Source organism: Bombus impatiens, unplaced genomic scaffold (assembly GCF_000188095.3).
Source record: "Bombus impatiens unplaced genomic scaffold, BIMP_2.2 scf_0318, whole genome shotgun sequence".
NCBI classification, from domain to species: domain Eukaryota; kingdom Metazoa; phylum Arthropoda; class Insecta; order Hymenoptera; family Apidae; genus Bombus; species Bombus impatiens.
The window spans coordinates 1,342,959-1,362,528 of record NT_176737.1 but is presented as its reverse complement, the minus strand read 5'-3'; the positions used below and the strand labels follow the sequence as shown (position 1 = coordinate 1,362,528).

The 19,570-nt window shown below is 38.0% G+C and overlaps 1 protein-coding gene across 2 annotated transcripts in view; it reads left to right on the top strand.

Annotated features, from left to right (window-relative positions):
• The window catches only part of LOC100749762 (hemicentin-2-like), a 211,922-nt gene that overhangs the window by 142,737 nt on the left and 49,615 nt on the right, over positions 1 to 19,570 (top strand). For both annotated transcript variants that reach the window (XM_033320493.1, XM_003489189.4), the window contains 3 exons: positions 4,294 to 4,423; positions 10,354 to 10,565; positions 11,416 to 11,733. In XM_033320493.1, the coding sequence (XP_033176384.1) occupies positions 4,299 to 4,423; positions 10,354 to 10,565; positions 11,416 to 11,733 (655 nt within the window). In that variant the 5' untranslated portion in view covers positions 4,294 to 4,298. The remainder of the gene's footprint in view (positions 1 to 4,293; positions 4,424 to 10,353; positions 10,566 to 11,415; positions 11,734 to 19,570) is intronic.

Sequence of the window (19,570 nt, the reverse complement as noted above, 5' to 3'; positions counted from 1 at the left end):
ATTTAGTAAGTGAAACGAATTTATGCCTAAACTTTATTTATCATCTATCTTCGGTAGTTTCCGTTGTAACAAGTATACGTTAATTAATTTTCCACATAACCAACTCTGATTAAATTGTTCGAAATCAACAACCGTTCACACATTCTCACGATAGAACGTCGACGATTCGCGGAATACACGTTGACAGTTAAAAAATTCACAAAACAGGAGTAAAAATTCTTTGCGCCATTGACATACGGCCTCTTTATCTACGTTTGAGTTATGTGAAAGATTGTTTCGTGCGTCGATAAATTATCGAAAGATTTCACGCTGAAAAGGAACGTGCTTCTTACGATACGCGCAACCAAGAAGCAGAGGAGGGAGGAAGGAGATCGCGAAAGGATTCGCGGCATGCCAGAATAATAACGTTATATTTCATTTTGCCGATGGCGAGCAACGAATGAAAACGTCGGGCAAAAATAAGGCCAGTTAAATTTACGCGTTCGATAAAAAAGAAAATAAGCGCGGCTGGTATCTTGGACAAGCTCGCCCGAAGGCGATCATCCTCGAGATTCAAAACCCTCTCGCGCATTCGTGGAAACGGAAAGATTACTTATTTACGGGGGCCTGGCAACGCGCAGCAGCTGCCAGGGGATGGAAGAAGACGGCAGCCTTATGTTGCGTTTGATGTTACCTCGAATTGGCTAGTTAAGAAGCAAACCCGTTGATGGATTCGTTTTCCGCGTAGAAAGGTTATTTATGAACCGCACGAGTCGAGGCATCGATCCGTACCGGGAACGACGTGGGGGTTCGAGGATTCTTCGGCAACAGAAACGAATTACGATGCACGCTACACGCGTATCTGCCCAATTGGCAAACTAGACGGCTACTAGAATTTCGATTGAAACAAGTTCGAAATAGTCTCCTATTCGATCATGATAATTGACGCTTTTGTCAACGTCAACGACGCTAAAGGGTACTATTCGCTTGTCAGTCCAATCGATTAGACTATGAAACGTTACTAAGGTGGAAATTTGGCAGAACTGTATCAACGATTCGGTATTTTTATCTTCTGATTATCGTAGATCGGTGAATTGGAATATGTATGGCACATCGAATTTTTGCACCATAGGATGAATCTACGTCGAGTCGTTCCTTAAGTCAGTCTTGTTTTATTTTGGATTTATTACTATTTATCTACAAACTTAACTTGATATGAAAAGTTTCAACTTCGTCTACTAAAACTTTTCAATATAACCGATATTCATAAAAATACTCGGTGGAACTATGTAACAAATTACCTATAGAGCTATCTTCCTTTTGAGATCATTCAGATATAAAGAAAAATAGAGAACAATCAGTGAACTAACGAACCACCCAACAAAATTGCGAATTTCCACGGTAAATACACTTCCAGTTGCTAAACTTTCGCAAAAGTAATTAAAATCAGTCGATCCTAGCCAGAGATTGGTGGAGAAGTTTCGTTGGCCGATAGTCGATACCTGATCGACCGGACACAACAGCGGCGATCGAAACACGTACAATTATTAAAATCTTACCACGACTCACGTGATGCGGACTTGCATAACGATGCAAATTGTTCGCCTGGAGTTCGCTAAACGCCATAAAAAAATGGTAGTTGTACCGGTCCACGGTCCCTACGTTAATATTCGTCGTATAACGATAGGAGACGAAGAAGAAGAAACGACTCGGTCATCATTGCTCCCCATTTCTCGACGTTTCATGAGCTTGTAACTGGTTAGAGGCTTTTTCCTTCCAGATCAAGATGTCAAGAAAATGTATGGTTACGCCTAGCCGTGAAATTTAGCCAGCATTTTTCTTGTGGTAAATGAAATTATTCCAATATAACCGAGCCTGGTGCTTGTCACTGTGGACGTTTTCGTAGTCTGTGTTTGCCGAAAAATAAAGTTCGCGATAAGTTCGTCGGATTGTGACTGCGCCTGTTATACAATACGTTGCGTGAAATTTTTCTTCGTTGGAATTTTAATTTACAAATGTTGGTCGGATGACCGTCGTTGGTGGACGATTTGAACTTTTATAATTCAGTTATATTTGTAAAATTAGAACTACATTTACGAATCACAGACTACAAAATTAACATGGATAGAATTTTTTTAAATTATCATAGGACGAGCATATCGGAAATTGGTAATCTACAGTGGCTACAAAAAGTATTTGTACACCACTGTATTCATTATGGTATTTACATACTAATTAATTAAGTGTAATCAAATTTCGTATCATTTAATGATATTTATGTACTATACTATATTATTATTATTATTCGCGAACTATACGAAGACCTAAACGAAATGATCTTCGGCATGATCTCTAAGTGCCTGAACAAGCCATTTTCCTCCGAAGAGCAAAGTTAAATTTGATAACAGAATTTACGAATCTTACGATGCGGGCAATTCAACATAGAAACTTACTCGGCCAATGATATTCAGTCGGAACTGCCGGACCAACTTTCTAACGGTTCATCTCGGGACACTCATCCACTATCTATCCTCCACCCACGATTTCCCGACTTTCGCGGTTATGTTTCCAAACTTGTAGAGAAGCATCAGCGTCGTGTGACCCAAGATGGAAGTCCACGTAACAGTGAGCTATTACGATTGTTTTGTGGAACAAGCGGGTAGGAGAGTGTCATTGATCGATGAGATTGTCCGACCATTGGTCCTCGAAAGTGTTCCACGCAATCGTTGATTTTCGACTGACAAGGATGGCAAACGCGTCAGTGAAGAAGGAAAATAAGGAGTGGTATTCGTGATATGTATGTCACCGTGTAACTCGTTAAAACGCGATAACTCCATCTACGCGTAAATCTAATCGGGTAGACAAGGCGATGAGGACATCAAACCCCCGTTAACCGCAGCTTGCATCGTCAACCAGCAAGACGACTTGGCCGCCTTAAGCTCGGTCGGAAAGCCACGACCTTAACCGTCAGCGCGTACGTCACCGCAGAATTCTCATGTAATGAGACCTAATCCCGAAGGATGTCTTCGTAGTTTGCGTGCACCACCTTGGTTCTGCTTCTCCCGGGCGCTTTCTATTACCTGGTAAAACTACGCTATCCACCTACCAAACGAATGTGGTTAATTATTCTCCTGGTGGATGTGCGATAATGTTCATACTTGAGATGAATCGCTGGTTTTGATAGTAGAATCGAGAATTAATATCATTTTTGAGAAACTCTTTCGCCCGTTGTTAACGCCATATGTGGTGGATAAATTTTTTGTTTCAAAATGCAGGATCGGATATTTTGAAATTTGACAGCTAGAGGAAGAAAATATTATGACGCACGTCGGATTACATTTGCGCTTTTTAGTAAGAACGGTAAGTTCTTTTCATTGTTCGGGCGTGAATGTGACGTAGGAAAAGTTTTGTCATACTACGTTGTCCGTGACAGTCATTTGATTCGATACGAATCGCGCGTTCACATTTACGCAAGAGGAAAGAAAATTGTCGAGGTACATGGCAAATTGATAAAAGGAGATTAATTTAGTTTGATTAATGACGAGATTAGATATTTCGAGGCGTTGGTGTGTTCATTGATTTCGAAAGAAGTTCGCTCACACTTCCGAGCGTGATTGATGTTGCCTTGAAAAATGGTTACAATGTAGGTTCAGTTGCGAATAAATCGGTTAGCAAGTATCCCTGCGTATGATTAATTAAAGAGCAGATTTGAATCAAGTATAATTAATTATAAAATTTTACGAGACGTGTCTCTGTTTGTGTTCCATTCTTTTCAAACTTTACAAACACCAATTTACATTAATACGAATATATGATATATATATCTATATATAACGCGTATTATATTGACAGGTATTGATGTTTAGACCAAGCATAGAATAGAAATAAATATTTTACTGTTTCAATATCATTCAGCCAATTTTTATTTCAACACTTTTTGGATCGATTACATATATCGCTATAGTGAGGCGAGAGCAAAGTTCAAATTTTAATTTTAAAGTACAAAGTTTCATTAAAAATCTTAGATAGTAAGACTATCTTTGGAACCTTTGTCGAATTAAACTTTAAATATAGTTTTACGTTCTTTTTAAGTATTATATCAAGTATTATATTACGAGGAAATATCTGTTAGTAACCGTTTAAACTTATAATTAATTTCATGTTAATTTAATTAAGGTACAGTTAGCGAATTACTGTGAAAGGATACCGAAGGATAATAAAATTTCAAATTTAATCGTCTTCATCACTTTTAATCCAATTTTTATCCTATTATAGTAGAATTAACTATAAATATTTCATCTTTTTTGCTTACAGTTCCAATGATCACTATCAGTGGGGTTGTGGGAAAGAAAGTGCATCTTCCTTGTGATATTCGTTCCAACGACAACGACGAAGTCAGCATGGTACTCTGGTACAAAGAGGGTGCTAGTGAGCCAATCTACAGGTGAGCCATTAAACCTTTTACTTGCATAACCAAAAATACGTAAATTCTACTAACACGAAAACCAAACCCCTTTCTCCTTGAGACAGAAAAAGGAAGGACATTAATTGTTCGCTATTAGATATTTACGCCAAAGTAATATTGCGATAATCTCAATTTATAAACAGCCAGAAAACACTGATGATCAGTGGTAGAAAGAAAAGACACGACGGAACAGCGTGAATAACGAGAGAACACGATAGAAAACTAAATTCTCCCGTACTCCTATCAGCCAATAAAATCCACTGTAATCCCGAATCGTTATTAAAAGCCCCGAATTCATCAGAAGCCTTTAAAAACCAGCCAACGGCTAGAAGGATATCGCGCGAGGCTATGCGACGTCTAAAATTCTCTTGAAACCCGATAATCCGGGAATATAAATTGCCTAGAAGAAATAAAACGGGGAGCACTGCGGGCGTGGTCGTAGGGATGGAGAAGGGACGGTCCAGAAATTCCTCGCGTTATTTTCCACGGTGAACTTCATTTGCTTGCCGACTCGCTATTTCGCTTCCGCGACCCGTGAAATTTTGCATATAGAATGGTGCTTGGCCCGCAAACCTTCGAAGCTCGTCGCTTTCGCGAAGAAGCGCGACACTCTCTATCATAGGGTGGGGGCATGTGGTCGTGGGGGTAGTCGACGTTGCTGCCCGTCGGGTCATATTTAAGAAATGTAATAAGGTGTAAGATATGTGCGGTGGTGGCGATGCATCGTCTCGAGCTTTTCCACCGTTTTCTTCTCTTCCATCCCTAGCAGAAGCGATGTAGGGGTTGAATCGGATGGTTGGAGGCATAGGTCGTTGCCTGTTGTAAAGTCAGTTTAATCCTCGCCGCTAGAGAGGGAACTTTAAATTTAGAGGCAGACAGACACCCCTTGTATCCTCTCGACGAGCTTTTCTTCCTGTCCTCCCCGCGTACCCTTTTCCGGCTGAGGCAGTAAAATATTTATTACGAGACGTGCCGGCTCGCTTATCATACGTGCGCCAGACTGTTAAAGACACGAAATGGCGAATATCGTTTCTTCGGCTTTCACTTGTTTTCCTCGAGTTATCGCGCACCCTCTCATCAACGCTGCAATGTAAAAGCGATGGTAAGCTTTTTATCATAGTTTTTATAAACGAATTGAGAATTCGATTTTTTAACTCGGAAAGAAATTATTTCGAGGAATAATTACGATTTAAATCAATTTAAAATTGGTGACGGGACTTTCTCAGTGGATTTAACGACGATCGTACGTGTATTTAAATCCCTAAAATGTTTTTTTATTTTTTTTATTTTCAAGAATGTAAAAAGTATATCAAGAGGAAAAGAAAAAGGGAAAAAGACTAGGTTTTGTAAAGATGTGTTATGAAATGAAGCGTATCGAATGTTCACTTTTTAAGAATTGCATTTTTTATTATTACATTTTATTTGTTCTGTTTCAATTGCTATAGAGAGAAATTCAGTGATATATAGAAAGTTGTGTTTTTGAAATAACATGTAAGCCGGGTGTCCGTATCGGAATTATACGATTTTATGAGTAGCTCGTAAATTCTTAACAAAATCTGGTGCTATACGATGTTTTATTGCTAACATTCACGATCGGTTTATACCAATTCTACGAGGTATAAAAATAGTGCGTGTATTTTACGTACAAAAGTGCACATTTTAGATGCGTAAAACGTGAAAACTACCTCTAAGTTAGGTATGTTATCATAGGTCATCGTAGGTATGTTATCGAGTGTCTCGTTTATTGCAAGGATACGTTAATAATCCCTAACGCTCCAAAAGAAATCCGTCAAACTTCTAAGTTTTGAAGAATTTTAAACTTCATCTATTTGTTATCTTCTATAGACTTCCTAGACTATCTAACATATATTTTTATAACTTCAAGTAAAGTTATTTCTTTATAATCTCACACATAGTATATTTACGAAGAAGCCGCAAAATTGAAATCGTTTATAGGCGGTTGTAAATTATTTGCTAATTAATTATGCGAAATATCTAAATATTTAGCATATAAATACAGCAGAGTAAACTAATTATTTCATTTCACACATCAGAGGTGCTTTTAGTTTCAAATGTAGCGCAATAATTTGATTAATAATCCCCCTAATTGTATTGTATAACCTTCTTTACAATTGGTCTTAGTCAGCGATAATCTGCCGTTAAACAATATACGCTAGATATGAATTAGGATAGCACATAGAAGCACACAACTCAATCTTTTCAATAGCAACGCAAATATCGTGTTTCTTTTCCGCGCATAATTATAAAAAATAAAATTGAATTAATCACTTCAATAACCGTTAAAATTCCAAATTTTGCTTAAAGCTCCGATGTAAATGAAATATTAATTAATATTTTCTGTTTTATCATGTTTCGCTTTATGTTCGTTTTTTAATTTCTATTTTCTACTCCCTATAATCACAGAAATGATTATTTCCTTTACGATGTAAATCATTTACGTGCTTTTCATATGGTTTGCATAATATTCTACGCTTTGCTTATACTCTGTTTATCAATGTAGACCAAATTTATTCGTTCGTTCGTATAATACGAGAAATAATAACCTTTCAGATTTCTTTAATTAATGCGGCATAATGAAAACGTATGCTGTAAAGAGAAAGCGAATACCTCCTGTGATTATGACTAAGCACTGTTATACCTGATAAACAGGGGTAATTTTTTGACTAATCCAACGAAACGAAACGTTGCTCCGCCCTCGAGCAAACCCATGTCGGGAGATAAGCGCTGGCTTGTTTTATATGTAAATCTAGTTCTCTGTATGTCGCGTCGTAAAACTCCGACGAATTATGATATTATATTTGGAATCTCTTTTACGAGTTAACTTGACTGAGTTGTTAACGTTTTTAAATCTACCCTCTCACCCGTTTAAATCACCTCACCCGTGTTAACCCCGTCGCGTAGTTGCCGCTTAATCTCATTTGTAATCCTATTACACCGATTTATTCGGTCACTTGAATGTTTCACCCCGTCAGGACGTTTCGTTCATTCGATTCTCCCGATTATCGATTCATCTACTTCGTTTTCTTGGCTGACCTTATTTCTACGTTTTCTTCCTTCTTATTCTCCAGTTCCCACTGCTCCTCCACTCTACCGTATTTTCTTTAGACTCGGCCACCGTCAGCTTTTTATGAAATTTTCCGTAATATTTGTGAGATCTCCGAACAGCGTCCTGAATTGCTCTTAAGGGACATCGTTCCATCGAATTGAATCTGTCCAATTTCATTCGCTACTCCCCTTAGAAACCTTCTAAATCGCTTGCATTATACGAATGATCGTCCTGGTGTCGTTCTTTCGCCAAAGGGTTAATAGTTTACTATCGAAGCCGTAGGGAGACAAAAGATGAGAGCGTGTTCTGGCAAAAGACAGAGAAAAGCTAGTCAAACATGTTGCAACTTGCAACGTCTGAAGTCACTGTTTTGTAGGTATTCGTTCAATAAGTAATTTCTTTAGAACGTATACAATAAAAATTACTAGAATAATTATTATACCAAATTGTATATTGTACAAGAATTCGTTCCGTGGCTTCGTGAATACGAACTTACTAATACAATGAATTTCGACTAAAATATTTACTTTATCGTATTTATCCTACTCATTTCGTTACAATTTCAAGGAATTGAACATTTCTACTAAATGCTTCTCATTTAGCAATACTCTCTGATACCAAATTTACAAACTTAGAGCAAGGAGCCATAGACACGCCACCGATCGTTGCAAATAATCGCGAAACCGAAACTCAACAAATCAAAGAGGAGCAACATGCTGCATACGGACCACGGGGGAGCAGTTCTTACGATAGTAAGATAGTTCGCCGTGCATTCACGAATGCAGGCGTCGAGTCTTGCTGCGATTCTCGAATCCAGCGCTTGTGATTTCCAATAAAAACGGGGGTTTTCGCCGCGGATCGTCTCGATTTCTATGCAACGCCGCGTTCAGGAACGTTCGATCGGCGATTCTTCTTTCGAAAATCTCCGCGAATCAGTCAGGTGATCGACGAGGCACGTGAGAGACCGGCGATCGATCCGAAGATTCAGCCAAGAGTCGGAAGACTGATAGCTAGGAATCGCTTTGCGGGGTTATCGCTCGTCGAAAGCCAATCGAACGAAGGAATGAACGCGTTATATCCAAGAATCGTTTCAGCCCCGATGGAAAACTGGTGATTTTCTGAAAGGAGACGAGGAATAGGGAATATGTAGAGACCCATATTATACATATGTATACGTATATGTATGCGTGTGATGTGTTGCATCAGTGTGGAGAAGCCCTAAGGGCCGATGGTGCGGCGGCCTCAAGGCAAGCAACCATACGGACGTCCGGACGGCGGCAGCACGTCACGGAAGCGCTTTCCTCGTCTGTTGGAAGTGTGAAGTGGAAGAATTAAATCGTATTTCAACGTCAATGCCGCGGAAGCAGCCGGCAGAGTGGGATAGCTTTGGGAATATTCAGTCACGAGCGGAAATCCGAACTCCCGTGCAGTCGTGGAACGCAATTTAACTTTTAGTCGCTCGTGAGGAACCGTCGGTTTCCATGTTCCTCGGCCTCCTACCAATTCCCACTTCTTTCATTCTCGACCCTCCCTATCTCACTCTCTCTCTCTCTCTCTCTCTCTCTCTCTCTTCACCTTCGTGATACCAGGTAAGAGAAACAGGTAGAGACGACGAGTGAAAGGAGTAAGGCTTAACGTCTCGTTGTCTTTCGATCTTTCCGAAACTTCCGTCTGTCGTTCCACTCGCGGAATCATCTCCTTTCTCGCGGCTCCCTCGTCCTTGACTGTTTAATATGCAATCATGCATGGAGAATAGCTCCCCGGACGAGACTCGACGTATACGCCTACCTCTTTGTCCTGTCCGCATCCTAACTCCGTTATGCTTCTCCCGTTAAGATCCTTCACGGTACAGCGAACAATCTTAAATCGTGACTGGACTTGGACCCTGGCCTCGATATCGGGATTACGTTATAAATAGTAGGATCTTGTTCGGGTGTTTAAAGAAAAATATTTTTTTCGATATTTGAGAAACGGAAAACATTGTGATTTAATCTACATACGACTATCGTCCTTCCGAAAGGATTATTCGGAGATTTTATTATATCTTACGATCTTTGACGATATTCTTTGCAATAGGAAATAATCGTTCGTATAGTAGGTAAATAGTGGATAAATTATAAACGAAGATTCTTTGACTAAAAATTCAGTTTCAAAATTTCTATTAAATTTATATCTTTTAGTTTTGTCGCTTTTTTAGCAGATCGATAATATATAACAAGAGAAGCTATACATTTGTCATCTGCGCTTTAGAAGTCTTCTTATTACACTTACTTAATATTCATATGATTAAACTTGGAACATTACTAAGTTTCTCGAATGGAAGCTTTCCTTGCTGCTCAATTAGACTCGAGAGACACGATTATTCACTCCATAATCGTGTTACCAATGATTTCGAGATTCGTAGCTAGATCGAAGGCGGAATCGTCGAGGATTTCAGGAGCGATAAGCTCGCGCAAGCATGTTCTCAAGTTCGCACGTTACACCAAGTAAAGTCTACGACGCGAGACGACTCGAAGACCGTTGTCGGCTGTCGGATCTTCGAGATTACAAGTGCTTGTTGCATGAAAATTCTCGTCTCAATTCCATGGGATTTTAGTACTGACTCATATCCAGCAGAAACATTCTCGCGAAGAAATTCGTACTACTTGAAATCTTTTTCGTTACGATATGGGTCGTTTGATAAATCTTTCTTTCGCAGATTTTCAAAGAAAATGAAAAACATATCGTAAGATTACATTAGCAATCGTGTTTTGTACAATTTCAAAAATTAGATCGCAATGTAATAAGAAACAGTAAAGTTTCGTGGATGCTTGTCATTACTACAAAGAACCGATGGTTTCAGCTTCGACGTCCGTGGTCGTCGACAGTTGAACAATGCTCGCCTGTGGTCGTCGCCGACGGCGCTAGGACCAAGAGCTTTTTTTATCACAGCATCGAATCCTGCTAACCTCAGCATCGATCGGTTGGAGACGAAAGACGAAGGGATCTATTGGTGTCGAGTGGACTTCAAGAATTCGCCAACGAGAAAGCAGAAGATGAATCTGACTGTTATAAGTGAGTAGTGCGCCTGTCATTTATCAGAAATTACGTGCAACGTCGGTAGCTGTTCCAATTCTTAAAAAGTCTCAGCGAATATTTCGTACTGCGATTAATACTGTAATCGTCGGGGCTGTAATGCTATACATCTTCCTTCGGAAATATGGAAACATCTACCAACCTATACAACGCGACGTTCGTTAGTAAGAGAAAGAAAAGATATAAATGAAAAAAGATTTAATTGTATAATTTAATAATCGCATTCGATATATCGTACAATATTAATCTCTCAATGCCAGTTGAATTCCAAATCAGAAAGGTAAGCTATCGTACTAACCACACGACATAACTATCGTCTTGATTAAGACATTTGCTAAGTACACGATATCGTATCTCGTCAAATTCATTTTAGAAAATATTTCTAACGTTGCACGGAACACATTCGTTTACGCTATTCATTGCACGAAATCGTTCGTATTTCTGGCAACGAGAAGAACAATTATATATCCAATAGGAGAGATAAACGAACCATCCAAGGCTTGCGCAATTTACCGTTTCACGCTTGCACGAATTCCAGCAGGATTTGCTGGTTTTTAACCGTTCATTTCCACGGTTTGCGCGTAATCGTCGACAAAAGAGTATTCACCGAATGGTAAATCACTCGCATCAGCGGAACTCAATTGGCCCTAATCAATCTTTCACGAGTAAATCACGCCGGCACGCAGGTAGCGCGATAGATCAGCCATTCTCAAGCGGCGGACAAATAATCAATCCGCATTTCCGCTGATTCAATCATGCTGCCTCTGTGTGAATATGCGTCTGTATATACATGTGTACATGTGTACGTACGTATGTGTGTTTCGCACAGTGCCTCCGTCGAAGCCGGTGATACTGGACGGGACGACGAGGGACATCTCGAGGTTAGAGGAACCATACAACGAGGGGAGTGACGTGAACCTGATTTGCGAGGTACGAGGTGGCAAGCCGCCCCCGAAGCTGACGTGGTACCTCGACAACACCGTGATAGACGAGTCCTATCACTACAACGCCGACTCTGGCCTGACGGTTAACCGCTTGTCCTATCCTAAAGTTGGAAGGCAACATCTCAAGGCTCGCCTGATATGCGAGGCCAGCAACACTAACCTTGTGCTGCCGCAAACCAGGCTCGTCGTTCTCGATGTGAATCGTAAGTTACAGAATCTTATTCGCGACCATATTACTAGATCACGGATATTTACGTATATTCGTAATTTTACGAGTGTAATTGAAAAAATTGCACTCAAGCAGAAGATCGTTTTCTCTAGTAAATATTTAGTAAAAAATATCTAGCTTTGGATGTTTTATATATTTCTGCAGATTATAAATTTTCTGTAGATTTTTACATTTTCAAATTTCCCATAGATGCATAAAAATCCACGGTCTAGTCGTTACTTTTGTCATTGTAGCATTTTAATCTCTTGTTCGTTAAAAACGCAAAAGCGCTACCAGTGGACAGAGCAGACCTAATGCGTAAAATAATTGTGATGGATAGCTGTAATTAAAAAATTTCCACGCACGTTTCGACCGGATCGCGTTTCTAATACCACGCTGTCCCGATGTATTCCAACAGATATTTTCCAGACATTAATATGAGCGTTTATGGTGGCGTTAGTAAGTACAAGGTGTTTTGGAAAGTAGCTGCCATCGGTCGATGAGAATTTTCCTTAAGACGGAGCTTGCGTTTATTTGCAGATGAGAATGAACGAAATAGGATGATGAATGGAGTCAAAGGAATTCGGATAAATGGTGGATTAGAGTAGAGAATTCAGCAACTTGCTTTGATGTTTGTTTACATTTTATATTGAAAATGTAATACTTTTGAGGTATCTAAAAAATCGAATAAGATATCTTAATATTTTGCCGTGAAAATACCTTTTTTCGACTTTTTGTTCATTTCTCTTCGTCGCATTTTGAAATGACATTACTCCTTTAATCTCATCATTGGTTCTATTTCTGTTCTCATTCCGAGAATTTGAACATCGTGCTTGTCGTAATTCGGAGATAATTGTGTCGTTCAAACTGGTGCAGTTTCAGATAGGAGATTTCTAGATAGAAGATCCAGAAATAGAGAGTTGACGATTTAATTGTAATTGAAACAGCATGCAACGAAGAAAAAGCTAATGAAATCGTTTAAATATTCATTTCATTATTTTTGTAAAATTTATATATTTTGGAAACAGTGAAATCTTGTAACGTTAGACTTTATTAGGTGCTTCGGGCCTTGGCTAACTTTATATTTCGCTTATAACAAGATCCTATGTCTCTTGTATGTTGTCAGGTGTCAGAAAAATGATAAATTTATCTTGGGTCGTATTATTCCACTAGTTTCAAGAGTTGAAACATATCAAAATATTTTCTAATAATTTCTCCGATCCTTACTGCTTCGAATATCGAAAAAAGTTCTGTTCTTGCACATGTGTTGTGATACAATTTATCACATTGAGTACATTGAGTAATTTTTTGTCTACGTGTTGGACATAATAATAAATTTTAAATTAGCGATATAAATAATTTTCTATTAGGGACACATACTTTCCGAGGAAATGACATTAAGAACTACGTGTCTATCGTAAATTAAATATTAGATAGAATGCATATATTACTTTCACCTTTCTAAATACCTCGTAATATCTCTTCAGAGTCAACAAAGTATGTTCCCTCAACAGCTTCTCTAAATCATGTACAACGTATTGCAGTTATAATGGCGAAATCGCGCGAATACCAGGCTAAACGGTTACATATTTCCGTCTGCTATAAGTAGATAGAATCATGATACCGGTGACGTCAAGTGGTAAGTATTAACGAGACGCAGGGCGCGTTTCGTGCGATCTCTGGTTCGTGTTGTCGAAACTTTCGCAACGAAATTATACAGAAATCAGCTGCTCTTGCGGCGAATTAACGCATAGGTCATACAACTTACACGCTTGATTCACGGCAATAAGTTTGGTCTTTCACGGCTTCAGACGATCATACGCGCAAACGAGTGAAAGACCAATTAAGAAACGTGTTTGACACTCGTTCGAGAATTTATCTGTATGTATTTCCTTGCTGGTGGTCTGGAGATCTCATAGTGCATGAACAAGCTTTCTTCATTTGCGAAGAGAATATTAGGCATGACGTCGTATGACAGAAAAAGCAGCAAATCTGATAGACATTTATTAGATTGAGATTTATTGGTCGAAGTGTGTAAAATATAGTGTTTTAAAAAAGATTTTAGTGGCATTTCGTTTCTCTAAAGTATCCCATGTGACACAATGTATTTTCTCTGCCACTTTAAGTGGATTAGTTTCGTTATTCCAGATTTATACGAATTATCAGTTCTATAAATTCTCCGATCAGAATTGTTGCAATCGGTGATCAGAAGTATCCTCAAACGCTAAAATAACGTCTCTGGTAACTTTTATTTCATTTTTCTCAAATTTAGACTCGCGTAAAATCACAGTAATATTCCGAATATTCGTGACTAGATCGCGGTGACGTGATTTCATTACGTTTTATGCAATTTCAAAAACCATCCGACGATAGAAAACTAAAGATAATAAATCAGAGAAAGCAACTCGAAATATCTCCACATTTTTATTGTATTCTTAACAGCAGATTAATTGCAAATGAATAACGTGACTAATGCTACGTTTTACGATACAACGAATACAAATGGTTATTCCAACAACTTATCTACTGTTTTACATAACTCAGCACCCCTTTATTTGCCACCATAGCTCATAAAATATATCTTTCTCGGTTACACTCAATTGGTTCCATTTAAATATATATCTATAGCTTTTAATCGACATCGATCAACGTTACATAGATATTTGCAGCAGAAAAATCCAGAGAATATTCATGCCACGAAAGAAACAGTACTACGGTAGAAAGATCCTCGTACGACTATCAGAATTAAAGTCCAATTCGAACTAATCTGCAGGGGAATCAGAGGAAAATCCGGCGTGCTAGATTCCGGCGATAAACGCTTCAAAGTAATATTCTTCGCGGCTCGCGAAGCCACCTGACCCGAGGCTTGATCGGCCTCTGCCCCGGTTATCGTTCTATCTACCATCGCGGTTAAACAATTCGCCACGACGATTTCTCGGACCTGAGCCGAGCCGACGGACTCTCGCTACCGAACGCCTTTTCACGTGGTCCTGCCAGGACAAGGTGTTCACGCGCTGAACCTATTAGTCGTCCGCTCGAGATTGGTCAGCGAAGATAACAGTAACGCCTCTCGCAAGACGGATCAGTGGATCGCGTGCTTTCTAGGTCCGCGGCTTCGATTCCGTGTTTCTACGCGAGCTCTTGGCGTGTTCAGCCGTTGTCGGTCGATACTTGTGACGAGGCGTCGTATGTGTAGTATATATATGCGCATGTGTATATATAGAGTGTTCCAATAATCACGATACGTCAGCGTGCAGGTGATTCTACACGAACAAATAAATCGAAGATACGTATGTAGAACAGAATCTTTGCATATGGCAAAGACAGAGTATCTCGGGATAATCGTACTACAGTCGGTATGAAAGTGATTCTACGCGAATAAATAAGCGAAAAATGTAGAATAAAATTTGTTCGTTTAAGGCCTCGTTTCCAAGAAAATAGAGTTTTGTAGTGTTTGGTTAAAGATTGGCCAGATACACGCGTACTTGATGAGAATTCTCGAATTTAATTTTCTCAGAAACGAAACATCGCGCGAAGAAATGTTATTCTACGCTTCTCGACTTATCTTCGCAAGTAGGTCGGCCTCTTGTCGATTATTCGCTTCGGTCTAATCTAAAATTAATCGATATATTTGACAAATTTTCAAACTCGATTTTATCGGAAATAAAAAGTCATATGCAAAATTGTTACTCTATATTTTCGACTAATTTCTACATGTAGAATCGTCTTCGACGATCGTACCGTGAATATCGAGACACTCGATGTATGTGTGCGATTGTGTTTGCCGCTAGTTTCTGCTTTCTACGAGCTAAAGAATACGCGCTTGTACGACACGCGGCACGCGTTTAGGTGTTACGGAGCAAAGAGCTGCTTGGGGTGACGAGATAGATATATTGTACAAGCGGTGGCTGAAGGGTGTTCCACTTCGGAGAAGCTAGAAGCGCTGCCTTACTTGCAAGAATAGAGTTAGGGCGAGGGTTAGGGAGTCGTAACCATTACGAGGGGTAAAACTATTCGAACCGAGCGATAACGTTAATGTAAACACGCGTGAAACGATTAGTAGCTTGAGTTATAGTTCGTGCTTTTAACTCGAACGTCGCTATCTGATCCTGTCGATCGCCATATCGGTATACTGTTCGACTTTGGATAAGAGAAATTTGGATAAGTAGAAATTTCTTTCATCCGCTAAATATGTACATATTCTGACAAGTTATCTTGGATATTTTATACATTTTTTCTTATATTATGAGAATCGTAGGTATTTTTGGCAACTTTAGATCTAGACTCTATCATTTTAAGAAAATTATCAGGAAATTACGATCTAGTGCATTGTGACACGTGAAATTAATCAATTACGTATTTCTAAGAAGATAATCTTCATCTAATGTTGATACGTATCGTAATAAATAATAGTTTCTTCCGTTCAGGAATATAATATATCCAATTTTTATGAAAATTAGAATGTTTTAAATTAATATACGGTGATAAAGCACTTTTGAAAACTATATATATGTAAGTTTAAACCAATTATAAATATATTTTATATCTTATTAACGTTGAAATTTCAATTTTATATAGAATAATTAAATGTTATTACGCAATACAAGTTCAAATGAAATGCAGAACCCGAAGGTAATCTGTTGTTTTTGAATTTTTATTTCCCATTTAATTTACTATAAATAATTTAATACAATTTAATATAAAAAGTTCCAATTTAGTTAAAATCAATATTTTTGTAAAAACGTCTGGCATTTAATTTTTGACCAATCGCCACCATTTTACTATAGAAGCTTCACGTAATCAATGAAAATTCTCCAACACAATTTATATCGTGCTTCTTTATTACAATATTTGCACGTACCAATAATAAATAGGTACACGGCTGCATATTGGGATACTGCGAATTTCGCTGATAAATTACCGGATATTATAATCAGAGGAATTGAATTTCTCCAACTGTAGGAAACGCGCGTAGGAATCAATTATCTCGTTTCACAGAGAGACCAATCCCCTAAATTCCTAATTGACAAGCGTTGCCTGCGCCGCGTAAGAGCTGATGGAGGTCGGCCGAGCTGCCGTTTGATTAATTCGTATCAAAGAACGGTTGTAAATAAATTTAGACGTACGAACACGGCCTGCTTGCGGTTAGCCGATTTCGACAGTGGCGCGCGATAGTATAGGAAAGTACACATAACCAGCTATAATTTCATATATCCCTCCCCCCGAGGTGATAGCTATTAATTCGAAGCATTGCCAGCCCGTAGCAAGTTTCATTCAACAGTACAAATAATAATAAGCATTCCCGTTCCTGGTACCGGTTGGTTTACCGCCAATAAATTCTCTTTTAATTGTTCAGTCCGCATTAACCGATTCGATTGCCAATTAAATGTCCTTAAGCGATACGGTGTTCGATGGCCAAGCAACTTTGCTTTTTCGCGAATCCTTTCGCTTCTTCTATGTACTTCGATTTTCTTCCTTCCTTTCTAGAAATGTTCCCGGAGAACTTTATCGTTTTTCATTAAAGTAGCCCCGGGTCAATCTCGCAGTTTTTCGCCTCTGTGACCAAGTTCGAATTTCGTTCAATGACGGAGTTGGTGTTCGAACGTTTTTCATCTTTTATGGCTTTAACGTTATATATGATGGTCGTTAATACAGAAAATAGGAAGAACGATAAATTACTAGATAATTGATAATTCGTGCGATTAAAATCTGTTTGATAGCCCAAGTGAAATATTTTTGCGAAAGAAACTATAGCGTTGATTTATTTTGGTAATTTGTGATTTCTTTCTCGGTATCTTGACTCATTTCAGACTAATTGGCCTATAGACTCTGAAGTAACTTTTGGAAAAACCAGGTTGTTATAATTTTCATTTGTTGGGATTAAGATCCTATTATAAACGTGACTGATATACGATCTATTTAATTATAGTCATTGTTAAAAGAGAAATTCGCCTCAAAAGGAACGAATATGATTTTTTAATAAGCGTTGTAGTATTATTAGTGACCTTAATGCTTCAGTCGCAAATATTTTTACTTTTTAAAGAAATATATATAGTGAAAACGTTCTTATCCTTTTCTTAGTCCTCGTATTTGAATCTTGCGGTAGATTATTATGAATTAATCAGAAGTTTCGTTCTCGTGGAGAAACTAAAGATAAACATGCAGACGTACATCACTGTACAATCATAGATATTTGTATCCTATGACTAGTTGATTTCTAAGAAAACCTGTATAATACGTAGAAGGGAAAGTAGAACTATGAACGCCTATAACAAGAAATAACTGTCAATTATCTACATATCATAGCAAAATCAATTTCATAGCAAAAGTATCAACAGTTGGAAAAAATGTATGTCAATTATTAAAGAAAACTTATTTTACTAACATAATTTATTACATTAGTACAATAAGCCTGAATAATTGTATAACCTTCAATCAGTTCCATTAATATCTGAAACATAAAATTTGAACTAATTCAATGCGTAAGTGGTTTATTTATTATATAAATAATAGATTCTATTTTATTATATTGTTCATTTATTATTTCTGTAATTCAAGTAGTTTCACGTGATACATCAAATAATTTACACGATACTTGATTACTTAACAATTAGGAGCATGAATTTCAAAGTTGATTACAAATTATTGTAACATTTACAATCATAGTACATATGTATATCTGTATCGTATATATATACTATATATAATATCATAGAGTATCATATTTTGTTTTAGACTGTGCATTGTTACTGCAAGCATTAGATTTAATATTTAATTGTATTTATTAAAAGAAAGTTATGTGTCAGTAAAAGCGAAAAAGTGATATCTCGCAAATTAATTGCCAATACAAGTTGTCAGTTGTTAATCATTTCGTTCCGTTTAACACGGAACCTAACAAAATGTTGGTTGCTTAATCTGTTAATCGTATCCTCCATAATCAACGAAACGTAAAATTGTAAATATATTTACGTAAAGAGAAGTACATAAATACGTACACGAGAAGTACGTAAATAGATACGTTGAGCGTCAATTGGATTGTGGGAATTCAACAACTAATTCTCTTTTAATATCTAAATTCCTGCAATTTACAAAATGTTATGTCAATGAAGGATTAAAGGCCAATACAAACGGCCATTGTATTATCGATATGTATCGCTACTCTGATTATCGCTAATTCATATCTCATTGATCTGAATGCTCACTAAACGCGTGCTCGTACGCGACTATCCGTAACGATGCAGATGCACGGTTGTAGTCGGTCGCAATATTTACTCGAACGCGGTGATGCACGTCAAAACTGTTCACGGGATGATAATTAATAATGGACTCAGCGCGATGCGCAGTCGCGTCCCTCTTTTCGCCGACTTATTCCGATTGTCTGTGAGAAATTATCGTGCTACCGTTTGTATCGTGAAAAGCAATCTTCTGTGAAATTCTCGCCAAATTTTACGCGACTTTAAGTTTCCTTTAAATTCTTGTTACTTTCAGATTGCAGCCGATCGACTTGCTTCTTTCATTTCTTCCAATCGACAATGGTGCTTTTTGAGCATATTTAGATTCACTGTTATGATTCATATCGTATACTAACTAACTTCTTGAGTCTTTAGTTTAGTAGAAAAGTAAAGAAAGTTCAAAAATAAAATATTATGCGGCCTTGATACGTCGTTTTCTAAACGTGAATTTATTCATGGTATGTTACATGTTCTGACATGCAATAGGCTATAAACAGACTGCAGATGTTTATGCGGGTATAGTGTATCAAATAATGCAAAATGTAGGTAAAGGATGTTGTCGAATACGTCGAGAAAAAGATTACACGTACATCTGTCTAC